The sequence below is a fragment of the Rhopalosiphum padi genome, chromosome 1 (genome assembly GCF_020882245.1).
Source record: "Rhopalosiphum padi isolate XX-2018 chromosome 1, ASM2088224v1, whole genome shotgun sequence".
In the NCBI taxonomy this organism is placed as follows: domain Eukaryota; kingdom Metazoa; phylum Arthropoda; class Insecta; order Hemiptera; family Aphididae; genus Rhopalosiphum; species Rhopalosiphum padi.
Genome location: NC_083597.1, coordinates 17,426,176 through 17,451,581, shown reverse-complemented (window position 1 = coordinate 17,451,581; position 25,406 = coordinate 17,426,176). Strand labels below are relative to the sequence as shown.

Below are 25,406 nucleotides of genomic sequence, written 5' to 3'. Positions count from 1 at the left end.
GCTGTATTGACACGCAACAAGTGATATTATATTAATTCACGTGCGATTACTTGATAAGTATCATCACGTATGTAATATTATGTGTGTTATACCTAGTACTCAGTAGTCAGTACTCAGTACTCACTAGTCACTAGTCAGTAGTCACTACTCACTATAGGTAATACTGATGAGTGATGTTATTAGTTTGTAATCGGTGTGTCACTAATAATATTGACAAATATTGAATTATGACAATTTATCGTAAGAATATGAAATTAAACAATATTTTACTGGTTTATTTATATTGTGTACTATTATAGGTATCGCAATATGTTAACTTAATTATTCAAAACATTAATTTATAGTTTATTCTGGTTCAATGAGCTGAATTTATATAATTTTCAATTATTGGAATGGGTTTTCCAAAGTTATTGTTGGTGTTAGTCATCCTTCCGTATTTGTGCTGTGAAAGTCTGGATGAAGGTAAGTGTGTTAATTTTTAGTTCTTGTGCAGTAAGAACTAAAAATAAACAATTAATTCATTAGTGTAAAATTATCTTATTTTATGTATCAATATGTGAAAATTAATTTCTACTGTATTTTTTTTTAAATCACAATTAATTTATTGACCAATAATTCCATTTTGTTTTTTTAGATGAATTTAACAATGTTAATTCTAGTATACAGTTGATTTCAAGATTTTCTCAAGATTTAATTCATGGCTCAGTATTGTTTTCCCAACATTCATTGATTGATGATATTATTCTAATTTCTGTTTCATTAAAAAATTTTGGCAATTCATTACAATGGTCTTGGCAAATAAAAGAATTTCCTGTTGATTATACTAATTTAGATGATCGATGTAGCGACAAAAATCTTGGAAATAAGTAATTTAAATAATTTCTTTTAATTATTAGTTGTTTTAATATGTATCATAAATAATAAATAATGTAAATTTATTTATAGATTATTAAGTTTTGATAATACATTTGGAGAATTAACATTAGAAAATCATACAAAACTTCAGTTTTCAATTTCAAAATCTATTTTAGAATTAACCGGTCCTTTGGGAATTTGGTATAGATCCTTGTTACTTAAAGATAATGCTGGGAATACTATTTGCTCAACAATCATGGTATGTATAATATTAGTTATTATTCAAATAGCAAGTTTATATATTATTGAATAAATTATTTTATTTTATATATGATTAGTAGTAGGTACAATAATTTAAATGTTAAATATTATATTTATTTATATTTTGTTTCTGGTTTTTTCATTTTTTTATTATAATTAATATTGTAGAATCCTACTTTGCATAGATGTGAAAAATATATACAATGTATATTTATTATCAATTTTCTCTACAAGCTAACAGAAATTTTTAGCTTCCAATGGTGTTTAAAATTAATTTTTTTTGTGAAATTACAGTTTATATTTATTTATTTATTTTTAAATAAATCTATTTATATTTTATAAGTAATGTTTTTAACTAAAATAAATAATATTTTATAGGCAAAAGATGATTCAGAATTGCGAGTGGCTGAAGCTAAGTTTCAAACTCGATTTTTTGGCAATATTTATATAGTTTGGGTTGGTATATCAAGCAGCTTAATGGACGCAATTATATTTACTAATCTTGAAGATAGGAAAAGTTTAAAAACTGAACTCACTACCAATAATTGGAAAATATTTTCAACTGATGTTCTTGAATCTATTCTAGGTATGCTAGCATGTTCTTACTTATAACATAATTGTATTCTATTCTATAATATATAATTTTAACATCATGATGCTACTTGTATTAAAATAATAATAAATTTTATTAATTTTTCAGATAAGTCAAAACTCAATTGTGATGCTCTTCAGATTTTATATGATCCTGAATCTAACGGATTAGGTGATTTAGGTGCTCGACTTGGGCCAGTTCAAATTGGGAAAAAATCATTAATACGAGATACTAATCTTGCAACATTTGATATTGAATATGAGAGTAGAGTTTTATATATGGTTCTGTTTGATAGTGAACGTGCTGATAATATTTTAGATTGTGCACAAATCAATCTAAAAAAAAGCATTACACTTAAGTAGTTATTTTTATTTCAAATAGTTAAATTAATATATAATTCTTATTAATGTATAACTATATTTTTTGTATAGGGGATTTGTTAATGAAACAAAAATAAAACTTGAGTTGACATTATGGCAAAAGTCAAAATTTGAAATTACTAATGTTTATAGCAAAGCTGATTCAATTCAAAATGATATAACTTTAAGATTACATGAAATGCCCTTGATTCCTAAGACTTATAAGACATCATTGAATATAAATAATAATTGTTTGGGTGTTGGTAAAATTTTTAATCCAACTGGTAAATTATTTCCTGCTGAAGTTGAAAGACAAACTCAAGATAAATATGCTATTGGTGACTTAAGTGGAAAATATAATTATGATAGTTCTAGTTGGGATGCATATTTACCTCTATTTGGAAGCAACAGTGTTATTCATCGATCATTAGTTTTATACATGTAAATAATAAAACAAATTTTATTTTATATAGAAATTAATGTTACCTTTTTTATTTTAGAAATGGAGAAATATTGACTTGCACTACATTGTTGCCATTTACTGGGCCAAATTCTCAAACTAAAGTAGCTTACTTAACATCAGAAGCTATTTTTCGCTATCCTCTAGTTGGCAGAATTGTATTTCGACAACCTATTGACATTGGAGCAACTGAAACTGTAATAATAATTGAAAGTTTAGTTCATGCAGATGGTACTACACTTAAAGATTCAGATGAACATAGGTGGTCTATAAATGTACAACCGCCTGGAAAAGACTTTTATAATTGGATGGATCGGTGTAAAAGTGCAGGTCCTATATATGATCCTCACAAGGTATTATTAGTTTATATGATTATAAAAAGCTAATATTGTGTTGTTTGTATAATTATTAATTATCTTCAAAAATAGGTTGTGAAAAATAATATGACATCTTTATGCAGTAAGTCCCTTAAATACTGCAGTGTAGGTGATTTATCTTCTCGTTTGAATAGTTTGTCGATAGCTGGTAATAAATTAAACGCAATAGGCGTGAGTAGACATATGTTTGTGGATGAATATATGTCATTATTTGGAGTTAATTCAATTATTGGTAAATCATTGGTGATTTATGGTGACCATGGTCCACAAGCTCGTGGAGATCGTTTAGCTTGTTCAAAGTAATTTAACAATAATTGATGATAATGTGGTGGATGTATTTAATATTTAACAAATCTTGCACGATATTTTATTCACTTAAAAGTTGAAACCATAATTTATTATTAGTTAGGCAAATGGTACTTGATACTAATTGAGTAGACAATTTTTACAATTTGCATGTTAGTATGTAATCTATATATATATTATAAAATATAAACACATTGCAAATAATTTAGCTTAAAAAAATATTTTTAGTGCAGTTCTACAGCTATAATGTTACATATAGATAGTTATAAAATTTATTCAAATGAAAAAAATTGTAATAAAAAATAATGTTTTCATTATTATTTAAAATGAATTTATATTTCTCAATGGAGATAGGTACATTAATAAATGGTTTTGATTACATTATATGTAATTTATTCTTATTTAATACTTTATATAAATTGTATTATCATTAATTATAATCCAAAACAACATTTATTTTCATTTTGTTTTGTTAACTAATTTATAAATATATTTTTTTTAATGCTTCATTGCGTTTACACATGATGATCAACTTGTGTGACTTGATATAACTAAATATTTGATATAACTGATGTGGTTAGGTTTCATTGTTAACAACTTTGACTACATTATTTTTGAAGTATGGTTGATTGTCAGAACTATGTATAAATATTAAAAAATAAAACATTTAAGATATTAATTGAAATGTACTATAAGCTTAATTAAAATTGTAAAATATTAATTTTAGAATAGAAAAGGTATGGCATCGAAAAGCTGTAGTAAAGGACTGGTACAGCGATACTGACACAAATTCTGTTTCTGGTAAAATTGAATTATTCCAACTTTCTGAGTATGATCCAGTTGATTTTGAGATCAACCTCCAAGGTATACAAGGGGGATATGATTATTATGTTTATTCAGTAAGTTTGTGATAAATTAGTTTTTAGAGTATTACGTTTCTAATTTGTTATTTAATATTTATGCTATAATAGAATCCAGTTGACGGTGGTTTAGACTTACCATGTGAGAGTTCAAATTTATATGAAATTTGGGATCCATGGAATAATAAAGAGACTGGAGGTTTACGATATGGTGATTGGAGTTTGAAATTTGGCTCAATACATGGTGCTAGAACCGTGTCTACTGTTGGAAATGACACCCATGCTCAATTATTTGGTCAATTAGTATTTTTAGGTCGATCAGTAATGATACATGGTATGCCTTCTAAAAAAAGGTGGATAAATATCATAGTTAAATACATCTATATTTAATAATACTATTGATTATGTATTAATTACATATCTTATATGTGTGGTGTTATTAGATTAGTGTGTTCTACAATAGAAAGAGGATACGCACCATCAGAAGCTCGAGAAATCAGAGCAATGGCTTCATTTCATAACCCTAATGGTTTTCTTTATGGTTATATACGAATGGTTTGTATTTAATTGATAATATTTCATTATGCAGTTGTAAACATTTTTTTTTTAATATACATTATAGACTCAACTAGTTTATAATGACGGAAGTAAAAGTGATACTGTAATTGAAGTTAATTTACATTATCCAGGTTTATATAATAAAAATATGGTATGTTTTAAGATGCATAGTGCATGCATATACATTTTCATGTTTGATTAATTAATACAATTTAACTGTAGACTAAAAATCACAAATGGGCAATTTATGTTAATCCAGTGGGTATTGACGCTACTGTTAAAGATCACGGGACACGGTGTACTGCAGCTGGGTACATTTGGAACCCATACTACACACAACTTGCTGATCCCTTGAATGTAAAGTTTATATAGTTCATTTAAAAACTGTTGTGAATGTAATATGTTTCATTTTTATTCTATAATTTAAACTTATTGTATTATTAAAGTATAAATAAATAGAAAATTTCATTCATATGTAATAGGTAAAACTGTATGAAGATGAATGTGGGCCTGATCAACCTTTACGATGTTATGTTGGAGATATATCTGGTCGTTTGGGTAATATTGACATTGGTTCACATTCAATGGTATTTTCTGATCCAAATTTACCTTTAGGTAATTTCATGATAAAATAGATCTATTTTGTCATGGTTAATTGTATTTATTATTTAATATTTTTGTTGTGTACTCAATTAATATGTTTTTTAAATGAATATATAATTTTAGAAGGAGACATTTCTGCAATCGGTAGATCAATTATTGTATTTTCAAAAAATGGCTATGAAAAATTAGGTTGTGCTAATATTGAGTACGATAAAGATATCATAAAATATGTGAATGTAAGAAAAACTACAAAGTATGAAACAACACATTTTTTTGAAGCTGTGAGAAATGCAATGGGGGTTCCTGATTGGATGATAACTGTAGACAGTAGAAAAACAAAAATATTACATAATGGAGCTTGTATTCAATATTTGGTCCATTTTAAAGGTATAGTTAAAAAGTAGTATAAGATTATTCTTGTTAATTAGTTTAATTCTACATACAACAAAATTCACAACAAGTCATGTAATCTACAGCTTTTCTTAATATCATTATAATTTTTAAAAATATCTATTTGAACAAGGTTATTAATTAATTTTTTTAAATTAGGTGCCCTTGCTAATGAATTGGAATCTGATTTTAGTAAATTATTAGCAATTGGTCAATTACCTGCTCAAACACTAAAAATAAGTGGTTATTATCCTACTAATGTTAAATTAAAAATTCCATATCAAGGATGTCCTGTATATAACAAAAAATTAGCTTCAAGTAAATATGATAGTGTTCAATAATTTAATTTTGGTTTATGTTGAATAATTAATTATTTATTTTAGATATATCATCTGCAGGAAAGTGGATCACAAACAATTTTTTACTAATAACTGTATTAATTACATTTAACATCTTGTTATAGAGTTGATTCCTAAACTCAAGTTAACTATTTTTTACAATTATATTTTTATTTATCATTATTGAATATTATTTATGTATAATTTGTTTATATAATGGTATGATATTATAATAATATATTAGGATACATTTTTTTATACTTATTATTTATAACATGTACATTATTATATGATATATAAATTTTATTTTAAGCTTTGACTTGAATTAATTTTATCATGCATATCACCATTGATTATTTATAATCAATGATATCACGTAATCAGTAGGTATTTAATGTAAATTTGTTACTAAAAACATGAACTTTTAATGTCTAAAAAAAATAATTCATAATAATATATATTTTAAAGATTTTTTAGCTTTTGAAAAAGCTAATTATGAGGAACCTTGTATTAAATTGGGATATTTTTATACATTATTAACTACAATATAATTTGCAAAACATGTTTAATTATTATATCTATTATCTACCTACAGAAAATGATTGAATTATTTTCGCAATGATAACAGTAAAAATAATGTTTCAATAGTTTTTATGATTATTATTTTTTTGATTGCTATAAAATAGTACAAATTAATTGAGGAAAAATTATGTTACATGTGAAAATATAAGATCAAAATTTGATCACCAATCACCCTAAATAATTTCTTTCACAATGAACTTTAATTATTCCAATAAAAAAACTTAGAAGAATCTTGTATTATATTCATAAGTCTTATATAGTAACATTAAAAATAGTACGAATTTAAACTACAAACAAATTTATAAACTCCTAACTTTGATAAATTTTATAAAATATATTTATAAAGCTAAAATATTATGACTATGATTTCTTGATATTTTTTAATTGGGTTATGAACAATTTATGAAGGCCCTTATTGTGTTAAAGCTTTTTTAATCAAAAACATTATATTTTATAGTACATAATTTAAAAATAATAAAAAGTAGAACATTTCCAATAACCATTTAAGTGGTAAAAAAAGTCAACATATTTTGAAAATTTGTATTATGTTTAGCAATTGCTAATTTGAATATTTGATAAAATTTCTCTACAGTTATTTAATTTTGAATTACAACAAAAAACTAATCAAGCTAAAAACAGGTTTAGTATAAAAATTGTCATATAAATTTTGTTTTTCCTGATTATTTAGAATAGTAATAAACAATAAAATTTTAATGTTGACAAATTAACCAAAGTATTAAAGTACTACCATAAAAATAATAGCAGATAAAAAAAAAAAAAATTACAATTGTAATATAATGTATACTAATAGACAGGGTCGAATTTAACGGAGGGTTTTAAGGGCACTTGCCCCGAGCAGCAGATGTTTGTAGGCATCCTGATGTTAGAATACCTTAAAACATATTGGCCCTCACTTTAGGAAATCTATTTAAAAATATATCACTTACAAAAGTATAAATTGATTTGTATTTATATAATTTGGGGTTCAAAATTAACACGTCAAGATGTCACTTGAGTAGGTAGGTACTTGACAACAAAACAACATTGGGGAATCTAGCAAACTTTAAATATTTTAGTATATAAATAAAAATGTTTAAATAGTTAAATGATTTACTGAATATTAAAATATTGTAGCATAAAAAATATTACAAGGACACAGCCTAGCAAATTATATTATAATTATTTTGTAATATACATAGATAGTATTGTGGTAATATTATATTTGATATAAAATATTAAAATGATTAAATGGGTAAACGATTATTGAAAAAATACAAGTACATAACAACAAGATTAATGTAGATTTCCATAATTTAAATCTTGGTTACCAATTAGATACTAATTTATTTATTTGTTTAAATAAGATGTACAATAGGTACTTAATTTTAAATTAGATACTTTATCTAGATATCACTAAAGATAGCACAGAATTATTCTTAAATTTGATTTAAGAATTGATTAATTGATTTATACTATAAAATCATAAAAACCAATGATTTAACTGATAGAAAAAGCAATACACACACGTACCAGTGGATATAAAATCCTAAATATGCCATTGCACGTAGACAAAAAAGCTTGAGAAACAATATTTTTATAGTGCACCTACTTATTTGTTTATAATTTTAAATTGTAATAGTAAACAATATATTAAATAATGTAATTTAATTTTTGGGTTTTAAGGTTTCAACAAATTTGAGACAAATCACGGTGCGTAATACTATTACAACTATGTCAATGAAGACGAAACAATTTTACACCATATTTACTGCTAAAACGAGCAATGTTTAGTAAACATAGTATTAACTACTTTTTGTGAAATTATTAATTATTATTAAAATACAAATTATTTTATCAAATATTAATTTTATTAATTTTTTGGAACTACTTAGATATTGGGTATTTTAAACTTTTTACTGCTAGGGAGTAGGGACTTAAAAAAAAAGATTTGCCGCGGGCATCTGGAAATCTAAATCCGGCCCTGCTAATACATTCATTATTTAGAAAAATTAATTTTCCACTAAGTCGATTTTGAGTTTTTGTTGTTCTTTAAAAATGAAATTAAAAAACTGAAGACCATTAACATTTTCACCAAATACATTTAAGAATAGCATTTTGTAAACTTGTTATAATTTTAAAAATATTTTGGGTCTTTTTCTGGTATTTATTGAAATGTCTTATTTTAGTACCTACTACCTATTACTTCGAAGTCTTCTTCCACGACTGTAACGTTATCTTGTTTCTAATCACGGTCGTCATGTGATAACAGAGCATGTGACCACGTGAGGTTGTCCAATGTCGAAGCCCGATTGTAAAAGCTATAAAGACGAGTCACCGACTATATAGTGACTACCGAGTACCGAGTAGATTTTAAACGAGGAAGACACGGTTCATATTGTTAAAATATATTTTTAGTTATTAATATTAAATTCGGGAGCGGTGTGATTGTGTGAGGCAAGTCATCGCAGATAAACGGTAAAAACGTTGACATAGCTGATATCGTCGTCGGCTTAGCGTAAACGGCAAACGCAGTACGCACACACATACGTACATCGTACGCGCACACGCCACATACGCGCGCGCTCAGGCACGCTTTTATTTATGTTTTTTTATTTTGTATTGAAGTTTTAAATAATATAAAATTACTATAGAATAACTTGAATGCTGATCCGATCGGTGTATTAATAATAATAGTTCCTAAACAAATAACGACGTCTCCTCGACTGCGGCGGAGGATAATTTTTTCTCGGATAAGTGCGCGATCAGTTTTCCATTGATCCCGGACCTCGTTAGTCGTCAAATGCGTCGTCGATCGTTGTTGTTCTAGCTGCTACTGCATTAATTATCGTCGTTGCTGCTGCTGCTATTACTACCTTCTATTAATTAATTACTTGGTACAAGTTATCTAGTAATATAACCGTTTACTACTACTAGTTGCTACCAGTTACTAATACCTCTACGATTACTACTACTACTACTACTACTTTTACTACTATTATAGTATAGAGTACTATTACTCTTACTTCTGAGGAGCACAGTAAATTTTCAAGTCTTTTAGGTTAGGTAAGTCAGTAGTTTTAAAATAGTAGCTATAACTACCGCAAGACTTAAAGTCAATACTTGTTTTTCATCACCTTGCATCATTTTTGATCCACACCTTTTTTAAACCATTTTTTTTTATTGTTTTTTTTTTGTTTTTGTTTTTAGGTAAATTATCCTTGCTCAGATGTTTGAGTATTTCTTGTACCTGTAGTTGTTTTTGTTCTGTCGTAATAAATTTATATACCTATCTAATATTTTATACGTAAACACTTACGCATAGATACTAATAAAGACAACACTTGGCAAGTCTTATCATACCGCTTAGTTGTTTTAAATTGGCAGTTATGTATTCAGATATGATAGAGTGAGTTTCAGATTTCCATCGATCTTTAGCATAGATTTATATTTATTTTATGTTTTAGATCGCCATCAAAGGACTGTTTCTCCTTCAATGATCAGTCTTTGTCTTATGACATGGCTGAGGTATAGAATATTTTTTTTAGTTTTCATATTGTTTGAATGTATTGTTTAACATTGTACTTTTTACTTGTTTTAGGTAAATGAAATTAATAATCAAGCCAATTTGGATTATATTTTTGATTCATATTATTCGTCGTAAGTTATTTCATGATTATTAAATATATTATATTTATTCATGTACATTGTACCTACTTATGTAGAAGACTTATATGTTAATGATTAGGTAACAGTATTTATTCTTTTATATAAGAATAATTACGCCTCATGTAAGAAAATATAAGATGGTATATGAGACTAGTATGAGTTGAAATTTTAATTTACAAGTCACTAACTTTTTTATTTTGTTAGATTGTTAGATCAAATATTCTAAGTAGAGTTTGTGGCAAATTTATTTAATTTTTATTATAAATATGTAATTATTATAATTTATATTGACCTTTTTAAAATTATTTTAAGTTATCTAGAAATATTTTTTCAAGGTTATACTATATATTTTAATAACTTAAAAGTGTAGTCTATTTTTCATGAACACCACAATTAGATACAATAAAAATCCTTAAAAAATAATTATTTGTTTAGTTTTTTAAGATAAACTAACAGTTTAGGGTTTTATTTACTAAAATAAAGGATTTTATTTTTAATTTCAATCATATTGATAAGGCAAAATAAATTCCATTAATATTTAATATCAAATAAACAATGAAAAACAAAATCATTTTAAACATAAAAATAAGTAACAGCTCTGCTATAAGTAGTCGTAGAATGTAATTTATCATAGGCTAAATCATTAATGTTATAATAATATGTTAAATATAAATATTAAAAGGTAGACGAATAAAATTATTTTAATTGTATACTACATAATATGTAGTATAATTTAGATTTTAAACACCATAATATCCTATTTTAATTTGATAAAATTTATTCATTTATTTGTTATTTTTGATTATGCTACAGTTTTAAAATATGTAATGAATAAAGGAAATTATTAAGAATATAAATTTATTAAGAAACTATTTAATTCATATTTTACACATACATAACTCAATGAATACCTATTGATAAGTTGAGTGGTTATCCTACTCCCCCTTTTTTAAACAGTGATGTATAGATAATTTTTAAAGCTTATATTTAATTCAGTCTTATTAGTATTGAAATTATTTTAATGTGGTTATCTATAATTATAATTTTTATGTTATAGTGTATCAAGATATAATACAGGTTTTGAACTTCCAGAAGACTGTAAAAATATGAGTTTTTCAGAACTATTTGATCAAGAATTGTTTAGTACTCATGGTAAATATGTTCATCACTATTGTGATTTTTAAAAATATATTTTAATACATAAAATGTAGTTTCAGAAAATAAAGACTGTCAAATCACAATCAAAATTGAAAAAGAAGAACCGTTAAATGAATGCTATTCTACTGATAATTCTATAGATACTACTGGTAGTTCGAGCTTTATAAATGTAGAAGAAAATATTCCTTCCTCATCGTTATTATCAAAAAGTTTTGTTCCAAAGAGAGGCATTAATAGAACTTCTATTAAAACAACGGGAACTTCTGATGTTGAGCATCTCATTCATAATCCTTTTTGTGAAACAGAAGAGGTTAATAATCAAATTTCAGAGACAATTAACTCATCTATTATAAAATGTGAAGCTGAAGATGTCAATGACAATGTTGAAGAAGATATAGTTGAAATTAAAGTAAATCCATATTATTCTGCTGATGTCTTACAAAATAACACAGATTTGAAAAAAAGTAAAGAAAATATTGTTTCAACTTTGTCATTAAAAAGTTCTACTACAAAACGTCAAGGCAATAATAGAATTTCTATTAAAACTCCAGATAATAGTGTTAAACATCTTTACAATTCTTCTTGTGAACCGAAAGATTTAGGTGATAATCAAATACCAGTTCAAGTTAATACACCATTTGTTAAATGTGAACCTAAAGATGAAATTGATATTATTGAAGAAATTAACCTTCATTATTCTGTTGATGGTTCACAAAATACATTTAATGGTCACAATATGGTGAAAGTAAAAAATAGTGTCAGCAAATATGGTTCACCAAGTGCAACTAATAATCATAATATAGTAAAAGTTTCAGATAGTGTTACTTCTTATTCATTAAAAAATTCTTCTCCAAAGCATCGACAGATTAACAAAATTTCTATTAAAACTCTTGAAAATTGTGATGTTAAACATCTTTACAATTCTATTTGTGAACCAAAACGTTTAGACGATGATCAAATTTCAGTTAAAGTTCAAACACCAACTTTAAAACACAAAACATCAAAACATTTAGGTATTAATCAAACTCCAACTGTGAAAATTGAATCTGAAAATGTCAATAACTCTTTAGAAAAACCCATCGTTAAAAAAGAAGTTAAATCATGTTATTCTGCTGATAGTCGCAATTTTGTTAAAGGTGAAGATAAAGTATCACCTTTATTATTAAAAAATTCTACTTCTAAGCGTCAAGTTAATAATAAAAAGTCTGTAAAAGCTACTGAAAATTGTGGAGTTAAACATAATGCCCATAACCTTCATTGCGAACCAAAAAAAATTGATAATGATCAAATTTCAGTGAAACTTACAACGCCTATTATGAAATGTGAATCTGAAGATTTCTATGACCTTAGTAAAGAAAATATTAAATACTCTTCTGCTCAATTACAAGGAATGGTTGAAAGTCATAGCTGGGCCAAAAATATTGATGAAATTATTTTACCCTCATCACCCAAAGGTTTTGTTTCCCGACATCATCGAGGTGCTAACAGTTCTATAAAAACTAATACCAATTCTGATATAAAAAACCCTGTAATATACAACCTTAATTATAAACCAAAAGATTTAGATAATATAACTTCAGTGAAAGGTAAAATGCCCATTATAGAACGTAAACATGAAAATAATAGCACCATTCAACCAAATTATTTAAAATCTGAAAAAGTAACAAAATCGGCCAATCCAAATGAAATTCATTCTGTTGATCTAATTGATGTAAATGCAAAAAATCAAGAAGTGATCATAAAAAACACAGAAACTATTGTATCTCCCATTAAAACAGAGGATATAGATACTCAAACCGACAAAAAAAAAATTTCTTGGGAAGAATTTAGAGCTAAAAGAGAAAAAATGGGTTTGATAAATAATTCAAGTAATATTTGTTTATACTAAACTTTATTTCATAATTTAATAATATGTATAATTCAATTTTAGAAATTAAAGAAGAACCTGCAACAGATATTGTTACAACAGATGATAATAAAATGAAAGCAATGCAAGAAGAGTTTGATAGGACCACAGCTGAACATTTCACTGGTCAAAAAAGAAAGATTGATGATAAAGAAGAAGAAACTATTACTGCTAAAGAAATAAACAACGAAGAAGAAGAACTGCAAAAAAAGCGGATGAAAATTGAATACATTAAGAAACTTCTACCATCATCTTTTGGTAATATTGTTTTATAAATCTATTAGCTGTCCCGACCTGGCGTTACGTGTGTATTAGTTTGGCTTTTGGCATTTTTAAAGGCTATGTGTTAATATTTAATTTAAATATAAATATTCAACATACAGTTAACCTATTAATCTGTTTCATGTAAGTGTATTTATATACTATAAATTTAAATGTGTTGAGTATTAACTTCAGTAAAAAAACTTGAGTAAAAATACAAACCATTTCTATGATAGGTATATTTTTTTAAATATTTAAATAGATTTGTTAATCTTAATATTTAGGGCCCGCTACACCAGCATTTGTTTTCTTAGTCCATCTCCCAAATATTATAGGAACAAAGATACATTACAACTCTCTGGTTCAGTTTAGGGAAAAAGCATTATATATTTTATAAAGAAGAATTTCCTGTGTATTGACTGGATAGATTTTTAATATTTACATTTTTTATAAATATTAGCATGTTTTAATTAAAATAATTTCGATTATTTTTAACCATTAATAATTTATTTAAAATTGTAAATATTAAAAATCTATCCGGTTAATGCATATCCTAATAAACTCAAAGGTTTTCCAACCCTTACAAGCAAACATTTGTCCATCCAAAATATCACTATTTTTATAGATCCAACCTACAAATTGACAGTGTTTGGCCTTGTGATTTATTTATAGTCATTGACAAATGCCAAGCAAATTGGAAAAAAATATGTTTTACAGTCACAAATTAGTACATATATTTTTTGAAAATACTGATTTATTTTACTAGGCAAAATCAAATCTGTGTTGTCGCATAAATTTAAATACACTACCGGTTAATTATATAATATCTTCAATGCCATTTACAATCAAAAATAAACAATTAAAGCTAAAATTATAAATTTTGTTTTGTTATTAAAGAATAACAATCCTGAAATTAACTAATATTGTTTTATTCTTTTAGCATCAGAAATAGCAAAGACCTCAAGTTTAATGAAGGGCAGCTTAGTAGAAGATAATGGTAAATTTCATATTATAAATTATACCCTTGATATTTATTTTTATCAAATCATTTTTATTCTTAGATAATGAAAATACTTCTGATGATTCGACGTTGTCCAGTGACAAAACACAAGGAAAATATTTAAACACATATGATAAGTCCCAAAAAAAAGGCTACCAATCTAGAGTACATTCATCTCACCGTGTTTTATCAAGGTTAGATTTATAAATTATTTTAAGTTATATTAAACAATTTATTAATGATATATTATGTTAATAACTAATATTTTATCTTATTTAATTTAAAAGGTCTGATTATAATAATAAAAGTAGCCGCTCATCATCATCCAGTTCAGATGATTATTATAATCGTAATAGAACTGATACTCCTTCACAAGGAGTACAACATAGTCAAAATACACGAACCACTCTTCAAAGGTAATGAGGATATGCATTATTGTATAATTATACTAGAAAGTGTATTCCAAACTTTTTGTTATTGTACAAATTAAATTATCTAGACCTAAAGAACAGAAAAGGGTGGTATATGTTGGACAGATACCAATCAAACTTGGAAAACGTTACTTATATAATCGGTTCAAGGAATTTGGTACAATACAATCTTTAACACTTCATAAAAAACCAGAGTATGCATAGAAAAAAAAATCAAATATAATAAATTTTTTTTTCCATTTATATAGAGGAATATTTTTTTTTATATTTTATAGTTTTCGTGTTTATTATGCATTTGTGACATATTCTGAGAATTTAGAGGCTGACCGTGCTATTAATCATGGAAATGATGATGAAAGCCAAGTCCAATTGGATATTAGATTCGGTGAACGGAAACAAACTCAAACTCCTTACTATGATTTAGGTAAATAATATATTAGTACTAAAAAAAAAAAAAAAAACAATTATTTAATGTAATTAAAAATTGTTTAGATGATGAATGGTTAACCGACTGGTATGGGTACAAACAACCTTTAGCACCAGTAGTAAAAACAGAAGATATTGAAAAAGTGTCTTTTGAAGAAGAATTGCAAGAATTTTATAAGCTTTCTCAAATTAAAAAGTTAAATCAAATTAAGTCTTCTCAAGCCTCTTGACATAAGTTTTTTATTTTATTTCATCTTATAGTGTTGGAATAAAAATGTAATAAATATTGTTATAATTTTTCTCTTTTTAAGTTGTCTTGTTTTATTTTACAACAAATATGAACCTTTAAAAAACAATTCAGTCATACACAAAAAAAATGTACATAATTAAAAAGAAAAAAAATCCTTATTATCTTTAAATATCTTCTCCTGCATTGTCTTGAACAATTTTAGCTACTTTTCGGTATTCTACTACACTTGTTTTTGTACATTTCATTTCAGTCCAACTAATAGGAGTCATTGGATGGCCTAAAAATTATACAAGATATATTTTATCAAGTCATTTATAACCATCAGTTAGTAACACTTACCAAATTCACTGCATGCAATAACTACACCAAGTTCATTTTCAGCAGTGGTTAGTTTAAAGGTATGAGCTTCAGTCATTGGCAACTAAAAAATATTAATGGCAATTTGATGTATCATATTTAAGAAAATCAGACGACCAATGTGTCACTTACGATTCTAGCCAATATTATATCTCCTGGTCTAAAACACTGTAGCATATCAATTTTATCAACTTCTTTCATGCGTACATCTTGTCTTCTAAGACTACTCCTGTATGTTTCATTCAGCTCGTGTCCACAAACACTGGTGATAAGACACTTGCACATATCTTGATTTAATGTAGTCACCTGAAAAGAACAATTTATAAATATTATACATAATTTATTGATAAAAACATGAATTTAAGTTATATTACCATTGCTGTTACAATATCTCCAGGAGCTGGAACAATAGTTTGATCTTTACTTCGAACTTCAACAACTGATACCTAAAAAAAATGATTAATTTTAATAGTTTTAATAATTTAATTCAATGACCTTTTATTTACTTTATTATTTGTGTTATCTACATTCACAATTCCAGCCAAACTTGAATAAATGTAATCTTGTCTTTTATACGTCCCTTTACCTAAAGTGTGTGTCGAATCTAGTCGACAGAGCCGTTGTCCTAAATATAAACAAACTATGTAAGTAAAAAGTTTATTTTGTTTTTATACAACAGTTACATTTCTTTAACATTTCAATACATAATTTAACTAATTTAATCAAAATATTAGTGGGTACAAATGTACAAGACAAGTATATTCAATTATTAATTTGTGTTTTAATAACAAAAATGAAAGATATTTTTAAGAAAAATGTATACTATAATTTATTTATATATTATGCTATTTTTTTATTATATTTAAAAACATGAATATTAAAATATTTTAAAATAAAATTTGTTTTGAAACATACTTTTGCAAATTTAAAATTGGTCATTTAAATATATATATTTTAAATTATAAATTAAAATCTCAGCATAATTTTATCAAACATACATTTTAACACAGCAATGTATATGAATAAATTTGTATTTTGTGTATCACTCAAATAGACCAAATATGATGTCAACCAATGCAGGGAAGTAATTTAAATAAAGCTGATTAGAAAATTACAAGTAGGTACCTATAGTAGAGTTGCCTTAATTTCATCGAGCAATCCGGGACAGACAGAAAAAAAGCAATTTAATTAATAAATAAATATTATTGAATCATATTAGCCATTGGGTATAGGGTATGTATTACAAAAACGACACAATAGGTTATAATGTTATACACTATATTATTATTTTATATTTAGTCTATGGATTTGGCATCATCGATTTATAAATTATTTGTTAACAACAACATTTTGACTCTCGATTATAATTATTATTTGAAAAAGTTGTCGAAATTAAACAATTTTAATTTTTTCCTAAAACTGGGACGTATGGCAACCCTAATCTATAGGCTATAATAGAAATAAGAGTAATTTAAAGTGATTGTATTGAGAGGTACACACAAAACTCAATTCTCTAGTATATTTTTTTTGAATAGATATACTAACTAAATTTATGTTGATACATGTATATACTGTCAAAAGAAAATATAAAACCGGAATAAGTGAAAGCCAATATAACTTATATATAATATATATTAGAAATTTTGAAATATGATGAGTATACCCAGAATATTATTATTTACTATTTAATTCTATTCAATAATATTTTTGAAAATTATAATGAACAAATTACCTACTACTTATAAAAAAAATCCATAAAATATTGGGCGATAATACAGCTGAATATTTAAGAGAATTGACATCTCATAAAATTAGTCATTGGATGAAAATAAGTTTTTATTAAGTTAAAATAAAAACTAGTATAAAAATTTTAATTTGACAACAAACGCAAGCATAATAGTTATAAATTTATAGGTACATATATATTAACTTACCCGGTACACAAACTATTTTGTTCTCCATTGAGAATTGGCTATATTATTATTAAAGTTATAAAATTATAGTAGAATATTAGAATAGTAAATTATTAGTAATGGAAATATAGTATTTTAGATAATTTTTACTGTAATGTATTATAATTTTTAGGGGACTATTTTGTATTTACCAAAGATAAAGAGACCAAACTCTGCCGGTAACTACTGATAAAAACGAGGTGAAAACTGAAAAGAATACGTACAATGACAGATTGCGCTGCAGTCGCACACCATGCCATTAAACCTGTCAAACATAAGAATTTATGATGTTTTATTGGTTTTTTGAAATAATTATGCAATATTTTTAGATTTGATTGATTTATTATACATTTTTTAGATTATTAAAACAAAGTGTAATTTAAGGTTTGGAAGTGTGCACATTTTATAGTTACCCTATACCTATGCAAACTGTTTTAATTAAATAGCTTTATAGCCTTATGATATATAGGTAGGCGTACTACAGGTAAAATTTTAAGGGGGGCAAAATAAAAAAGATCTCAAACTTAAACTAAACAAAAGTGTATTGTTATTTGTTATCTCAACATAATATAAATATAAAATATATACTATAATTATTTGCTTATTTGCTATTATTTATATAATTAATAATATTTGTATTGGTATATTTTAAAATTAATTAAAATACATTTTAATAGGTAGGTACAAGAAAAAATAGAAAATAAGAAAATCAAATATAAATATATAATCTAATGTATTATTCGGTATCGATAAATAAAAACTTCTCCTTTTTTTTTACTTCGATTTTTTCAAACACAACCATTTTTTAATGGACAGTTAGCCACGTAGAAATACCCTACATTCCGACAAATCTGGGTGAAGACACCATGTTTTAACACCCCTTCGGTCATTCCACTCGTGCGTTAATGCAATGCTACATAACCATCAATACACGCACTATGATTGGGATATAATATAATATATTGCGTGTATTTCCAAAGCTGGGTTTTGGATTCTGGAAATGAGCATGGAGGGCTGATTTGACCCTACACCAAAATCGTTTACCGAAAAAGCTATACTATATATTGATTTTACGACCGCTTGTTTTCTATTTTATTTTTGGTGTATTTTCCTAAGTTTTTTGGATATATAAAAGTTATAACTAAAAGTTTTGCACATTTATTACTGTGGTTACAGTAGGACAGGATGAAATACTTTACCGGATAACTTATAATTGAATTATTCGTAACATTTGAATTGTAGTGTGGACCATTTATGATATATAGGTATCTTGAATGTTTTCGGTCCACTAACAACTTCACTCGTACCCAGTGAATAAATGTAATTCATTCGCACAAGTTTATTTTATAGAACAATAATATATGGTCGTTAAACAGCGGTGTAGGTACCAACTTTTTTTTGGCTTCCTGTCGCCCGTCGGCTATTTCTACTTACAAATATAAGTAGTCTATATTTCATAACTAACAGTTATTATTTTTTAGATACATGCAGAGGCGTTCTAAGGATATTTCAATGGAGGTGGATGAAAAAAATGGTTACATAATAAGCCGTAAGGTTAGGTTAGGTTAGGTAAGTGTTTTACCACACAACTCCCACATTATAATAATGAATATTAAAATAACGATAGTTGATAATATCAAATAATCAATTCAAGTCATTTTTATTGTACTTACTTTTTATTTAAAACTATAAAACAGTCAAACAGTGTATTTTAATTTCTAAACAATTATTTTAATAATTCATTTTATGTAAAATTCAAATTAATATATCGATTTTTGAGCTAAAATATCAAGAACTTTTTCCGAATCAATAGGCACCTCTTAATAAATGGCCAACAATGTTAGTCCATTAAGACAGTCCTAGAAAATATAATCATAATATAAGAAAAATAATTAATTGTGGTTATAATAAATTTACTATTTACTCTTTCTTGAGTTGACGTGGAGACCGGCAAGGTGTATAGTATTTTTAAAAGTTAGTAGATATTTGGAAAAATTTCAAAATTACATAAACATAGTGCATCTATGGCCGTTTTAGGAAATTTATCAATTATCTTTAATTTTGACTGCCATATTTTCAATTCAGCAATAACTGTATGAAAATCTGTATCAAGGTAAAATTTAATAAGTTTTTCAAATGATTCGTTTTCAATTTGCTTTGAAAATAAACACTGAAAACCTAAATTAAAAAAATATTGAATAAGATACCAAATTATGAACTTTGTTTCCTGACAATTTTTTAGGCATTTATCATAAAATTGGATAAATTTTGTCCATGTTATTAGATTATTGATTTAGCGTTTAAAAAAATATAAAATTGCATTAAAATAGTTTAAAAAAAAGATTATTTAGTTATAATTTATTCCAATATTTTTATTATATTTTAGAGAACTATACCTTAAAAAATGACTGAACAAAAATTAATAATTTTCCATTTAAATTATTAGAAAAAATTACTAGACTCCATTAAAAATATAATTGTTACCAATCAAAAAAATTGATTTTTTGTTGGTACAACTGCGTACTTTTACAAAAATTTTGAAATTGTAATAGATAAAAATTTGGTAGCTTAAAATAATGAAACACGCATTTTTTTTTGTTTTTTCAAAATTTCATATAATCGGTCTATATGATTATTAAACAACTACGTGTACAATGACAAAACAATAGATACACTACACATAATATACTTGAACATATAGTTGGTAAAGTTAGGCTAAGCAGTTCTATTATTTGTATTTTGTAGTAGTCAGGTCAGTAGATAGTTTGCTATATTATATGTCAATATGTCATACCTATTATGCCTACACATATGACATTATATGACATGTCTATTTTGCATTATTTATTAATTATAAAGAATTTTAGGTATATGACACATTTATTAGGTTAGGCATATTTTATTTCTTCTCAGTGAGTAATAAATAAATAAGAAAATTAAATAAAGAGAAGTATTTTTTAAACTTATTTAAACTTTTTAACTAGTTAGTACTAAGCTTTGATTATCTGTAGAAGTCAAATTTATATTCTCATAAGCGCATTTCAAATACGATGTTATTATGTCATTAAAAATATAGGCAATATATTCTCTTAGTAAAATATCAGGTATATTATGATGTTTTATATCCTTAAAAATGTAAAATATTATATTAATACTAGGTATGCAAAAAAAAATGTATCAAAATTATTCAATGTAGATTTATTTTGTTTATGTAAAAATTAATTGGTACATACAAAATACAAATTATATAATTATTAATTATTTTCTTCGGAAAAATATCTACAAAAATAAAAATATTATTTTTTATTCTTAAATATTCTCTAACGTATTGAATATTCTATAACCCCAAAAATATGCTATTTTATGAAAAGTAAAATTGTTTTTAAGAATTCTGTATTTCATGAACCATAAATATGTAAAACCATAAAAATCCGATTTATATAATTAATTAACTAATTATCTGTAATCTACATTACATAATAAAATATTTAAATCTTATTATATTTAAAATTTTAAACAAATTCTACATTCCATTTTTAAATATTACAATTTTGCAGAAGTTAGGATAATTGTAGTAACATAATTTAATTTTTTTTATTGACTATTATATTGTATTTTGGTGTATCTTGATTTTTTAAATTATACACTATTAATATTTATAGGCACCTAAATGGATTCTATAGTGCGATAGCTTAAAATGATTTGCACCCTCACTCTTTATATACATTAGGACCCTTGATAATATTTAATTAGTAAATAGTACAGCATGGGGCACGCGACTATAATTGTTATTATAAATTACATAACGAGATTGATACTAAATGTGGTATAAACAGCTCTAAAATAATATAATATTTTTATATTTTAATTGATTCTAAATTCTAATAACTTATAACACTGCAGCTATTTATTATATAGACCACAGGGTATAGTACATGTACACAACAATCTTTATATAGTATAAGAACAACTTATATGGAATCGCGTATTAAACATTCAAGAATTTTGATCCAAAATTTATAAAAATAAAATAAAATTTCTCATGCTTATAAATAGCTTAAAAAGAGTCAAAATATTTTGAAAATTATACTTTCTACAGTAAATATAAACATTTGGTTAAAATTTCAAGTTTCTACGGTTATTCGTTATAAAAAAAAATTAACAAAGATCGTTTAAGGAGAAATAGTTAATACATTTGTCGAAAATTCCATTGTCGAAAAGATTTCGATTTTAAACGATTATAAAAAGTTAATTTGAATTTCCAGTAGACAATTTTTAAATATAGATTGAAATACATATGTATAAAGTCTTGTACTAAAATTTCAAATACTAGGTATAAATATTAAATAGGTATTTTATACGAATTTCTAACTACAGAATTAAGTATAATTTTTCGAGATTTTGATTTGTCAACATTTTATTATTAAACGAAGTGGCCGAACGTTCTAACGCGTCGGTTGCGATGCGCACCGTCACCGGTTCGAACTTCGGTCACGGGCGGGCACCTTTCTTCGGGCAAGTCACGGTGTCTGGAGAGAGAGACCGCCATCCCCCACCTCGGGCATGGCAGAAACCTACGGGTGCCCAAATAAATAATTCTACCAATCAGGCGTCCGAACTAGGACTTCGGGCCTACTCCCGGACTACATGCGCCATATGAAAAAAAAAATTATTAAACATTAATAAAAATATATTTTGACAATAAATTGTCGATATTTTTTAATTGGGGTATAAACCACTTACTAGGAGCATTGCATTAAATTTCCAAGGACTTTTACCCATACATAAATTTTTTATCGTAATTTATAAAAAAAATTAGAAAATTTCAATTGTCTAAATAACTAAAAAAAAATTAAGTATCTTGAAAATGTTACCATATTTACTATAGGTACTACTAGATTTCTATGGTCATTCTATTTTGAATTATAACAAAATAAATAAATACTTTTTGTCAAAAATTGGTTTAACGTGAAAATTCCCGTGTTTTCTTAATTTTTTCCCTTATTGAAAAAAAAAAATATTTAGAATTTTTTACTTATGTCTTCCAAAGTACCAAAAATATTCAATTTTCTACCATAAACCATCCACAGAGTTAAAAATCGAAACATATTTACTGCCCTGAAAGGTGATGAGGATGACAGATAAAATAAAACACATATATCAATATAAAATAAATTAATACATTCATCGCTATCCGTTCATAATCTAAAAATTGAATGAATAGGAAACAAATAAATTGTAGTCTACACATGACATTGTATGTACCTAATCCCCTGACAAGAAAACATATTTTAATTGTAAATATATTATTTTTTTTGTTTGGACCCTCGGCGACATAGGCCACTGGGTTAAAATATAGTTTAATTATTACATCATATTATATTATTGTCTACTTATTCTAATTTTTCTAATTGTTTAAATTTTGTTTTGTTTTGAAATTGTAAATATATTATAACAACACTGAACACAATAACGTGAAACTATGTATATTATTATTATTTGTATTATTATTTGCTTATACGATGTACATAATATTGTAAACACATAGTATAATAATTAAATAAATATAATTTATTAATTTTCATTTGAACTTCAACAAGATTAAAGATTATATTCATTATTTGTTTGTAAATAACACTGCATTGACCCATATTAATATAGTTAAGTGTAGCCTTATAGTATGACTTTAATAAGTTTAATATCCTCTTAACGTCACGTGAAAGTTTTCAAGGGCTGGTTGCGTGAAGTTTTTCAATTATCCGCGGTAGGCTGGTAGCTATTCTAACTGCAGTTGAATATATGCATACAATAGTAGGTAATCGCCAATTATATAAGTGTGAGTTGGAATAAAGTGTATAAAGCTAAACTTTTTTTAAAACATACAAATTACTCAGGTAACTACATACGATTTGGAGTTCAGATCGGGTGCAAATTTATACTTTACATTGTTAAGAAAGTCGGGTGAAAAGTTTCAATTACAATACTTTTAGTTTTTACACGTAAATTATTGAATATTTACATTTTATTTGTATAAAATATAGGTAATTTATGTTTTACAAAGTAAAAATATTAAGACAATAAGAAATGTTATTAGAAATTTGTTTAAATATTAAATAAATTATTAGTATATTTTTAAACTGTAATATCTTAAAAAGGTACTTAGGTAACTTGCTAAAAAAAATGATATATCATATAAATAGTTAATCAATGTAAAAACAAAGATAATTTAGATATAGGTTTTATGATAGATCATTTCATTCTAATTATTAAAGTTAACAATACAAAATAGTTTCTGTCGAAAGCTAATTTTCTATGTTATATACTTTTAAAAGACGGAGACAACACGCACATGAATACAATTCTCGCTTAAATTGACACCAGTGAAATAAATTTGAAATTGTAGTTTGAATTATGAGAGGCAGTTTGATCTAAAAAATGATATTGCTCGATCGATTGTCGTAGGTGTATATGATTCAGCCACGTAGCGATATATAGCTACTGAAAAATCCGCGTCATCACCAAGACACACGAGTATCCGCAAAAGAGCCAAAAGAGGGAAACACAACAAAGGTCGTAGAACTTGGAAGTCAAATATATACTTATCTCCGTCAGATAACTGCTTATAATAGCCAGTACAGAGCGTTGCTCGAATAAGTCACCACGTAGGTTACGCGTATAAATAAAATAGCTGTTATCGCCGTTATCGGAGTACAGGGTTATTTGTCGTCGGCAAGATCCTAGGGGGAGTACAAACTATCTGTAGGTATATATATGACGGGGTTTTCGCATTTTACTTTTTCGCGGTATTTCGACGATTTATTATTATTATTATTTATAGTGCTAGGGATTTATACAGGCTACAGAGTGATTGTTGTATAGTGAATCGACAATTTTACATGATTATATTTAGGTTATCTTCTTTTTAAATGATACAATATATTACCTATATATTTTTAGTTTTTGCATTAATTAGAATACTTTTCCGAAACCATCAATATATACACGGAATACTGAATAACAGCCAGTTATTTATGTCTATGAGGATACTTTAAATTAATTTTAGTGGAATTTAAAGTCAAAAGTTTACTACATTATAAACTCAGCCTTTTCAAACTTAAGACAATTATAAAATAATGATAATTAGCTAGCAAGCGTCTCAATAGCTAATATTCTATATAAATGTCTAAATAAAATAATATTATACACGGACACTTGATAGAAAAATATTCTGCTTTTCGATGAGAAAATTAAAAATATGCATTTCACTTACAGTAGTTTTAGCGCATTTTCTCCGGAGTTTATTATGGGTTTATATTATTATCCTGGATTAATAATACTCTACCCGCCTACCCTAAATCAAATATGATTATTAAATACACACTTATATAGGGATACGCATAGTAATTTTGCAATACGTTAAAAATATTGCAATTCAGCACTAAGCGTAATACGGTCATT

At 25.8% G+C, this 25,406-nt stretch overlaps 3 protein-coding genes across 7 annotated transcripts; 2 read left to right on the top strand and 1 right to left on the bottom strand.

The window, feature by feature from the left end:
• Positions 1 to 78: 78 nt before the first annotated feature.
• Positions 79 to 6,278, top strand: LOC132932062 (uncharacterized). Of its 4 annotated transcripts, none has more exons than XM_060998257.1 (18): positions 83 to 240; positions 345 to 462; positions 635 to 866; positions 946 to 1,114; positions 1,495 to 1,702; positions 1,817 to 2,066; positions 2,140 to 2,508; positions 2,568 to 2,880; positions 2,956 to 3,203; positions 3,938 to 4,109; positions 4,182 to 4,423; positions 4,514 to 4,625; positions 4,693 to 4,779; positions 4,851 to 4,985; positions 5,111 to 5,243; positions 5,355 to 5,618; positions 5,781 to 5,939; positions 6,005 to 6,278. In XM_060998257.1, the coding sequence occupies exons 2-18, from the start codon at positions 393 to 395 to the stop codon at positions 6,082 to 6,084; spliced, it is 3,243 nt and encodes a 1,080-aa protein (XP_060854240.1). In that variant the 5' UTR covers positions 83 to 240; positions 345 to 392; the 3' UTR covers positions 6,085 to 6,278. The 4 variants fall into 4 exon arrangements, with proteins under 4 accessions (XP_060854241.1, XP_060854240.1, XP_060854238.1 ...); XM_060998255.1 differs by having other exon boundaries at positions 300 to 462; XM_060998256.1 differs by having other exon boundaries at positions 83 to 462.
• Positions 6,279 to 8,824: 2,546 nt separating this feature from the next.
• On the top strand, positions 8,825 to 15,699 carry LOC132929427 (uncharacterized). Of its 2 annotated transcripts, XM_060994768.1 has the most exons (13): positions 8,825 to 9,604; positions 9,749 to 9,947; positions 10,006 to 10,066; positions 10,140 to 10,198; positions 11,265 to 11,359; positions 11,419 to 13,233; positions 13,296 to 13,529; positions 14,473 to 14,529; positions 14,594 to 14,726; positions 14,820 to 14,948; positions 15,032 to 15,157; positions 15,239 to 15,387; positions 15,456 to 15,699. In XM_060994768.1, the coding sequence occupies exons 2-13, from the start codon at positions 9,928 to 9,930 to the stop codon at positions 15,617 to 15,619; spliced, it is 3,042 nt and encodes a 1,013-aa protein (XP_060850751.1). In that variant the 5' UTR covers positions 8,825 to 9,604; positions 9,749 to 9,927; the 3' UTR covers positions 15,620 to 15,699. The 2 variants fall into 2 exon arrangements, with proteins under 2 accessions (XP_060850751.1, XP_060850759.1); XM_060994776.1 differs by lacking the exon at positions 9,749 to 9,947 and having other exon boundaries at positions 8,826 to 9,604.
• On the bottom strand, positions 15,597 to 18,115 carry LOC132929440 (exosome complex component CSL4). The gene is made up of 6 exons (XM_060994789.1): positions 17,931 to 18,115; positions 16,503 to 16,621; positions 16,371 to 16,442; positions 16,129 to 16,302; positions 15,979 to 16,060; positions 15,597 to 15,916 (listed from the first exon to the last, which is right to left on the bottom strand). Exons 1-6 carry the CDS (start codon positions 17,956 to 17,958, stop codon positions 15,804 to 15,806), a joined length of 588 nt encoding a protein of 195 aa, XP_060850772.1. The 5' UTR covers positions 17,959 to 18,115; the 3' UTR covers positions 15,597 to 15,803.
• Between the last annotated feature and the right edge of the window lie 7,291 nt (positions 18,116 to 25,406).

Coding starts and splice junctions, on each gene's coding strand:
- LOC132932062 (XM_060998257.1), top strand. CDS start 393: ATGGGTTTTCCAAAGTTATTGTTGGTGTTAGTCATCCTTCCGTATTTG. Junction 463..634: donor CTGTGAAAGTCTGGATGAAG/GTAAGTGTGTTA, acceptor TTGTTTTTTTAG/ATGAATTTAACAATGTTAAT. Junction 5,940..6,004: donor TAACAAAAAATTAGCTTCAA/GTAAATATGATA, acceptor TATTTATTTTAG/ATATATCATCTGCAGGAAAG.
- LOC132929427 (XM_060994768.1), top strand. CDS start 9,928: ATGTATTCAGATATGATAGA. Junction 9,948..10,005: donor ATGTATTCAGATATGATAGA/GTGAGTTTCAGA, acceptor TTTATGTTTTAG/ATCGCCATCAAAGGACTGTT. Junction 15,158..15,238: donor ACACTTCATAAAAAACCAGA/GTATGCATAGAA, acceptor TATATTTTATAG/TTTTCGTGTTTATTATGCAT.
- LOC132929440 (XM_060994789.1), bottom strand. CDS start 17,958: ATGGAGAACAAAATAGTTTGTGTACCGG. Junction 16,443..16,502: donor TAGATAACACAAATAATAAA/GTAAATAAAAGG, acceptor CATTTTTTTTAG/GTATCAGTTGTTGAAGTTCG. Junction 16,061..16,128: donor ATATAATATTGGCTAGAATC/GTAAGTGACACA, acceptor AATATTTTTTAG/TTGCCAATGACTGAAGCTCA.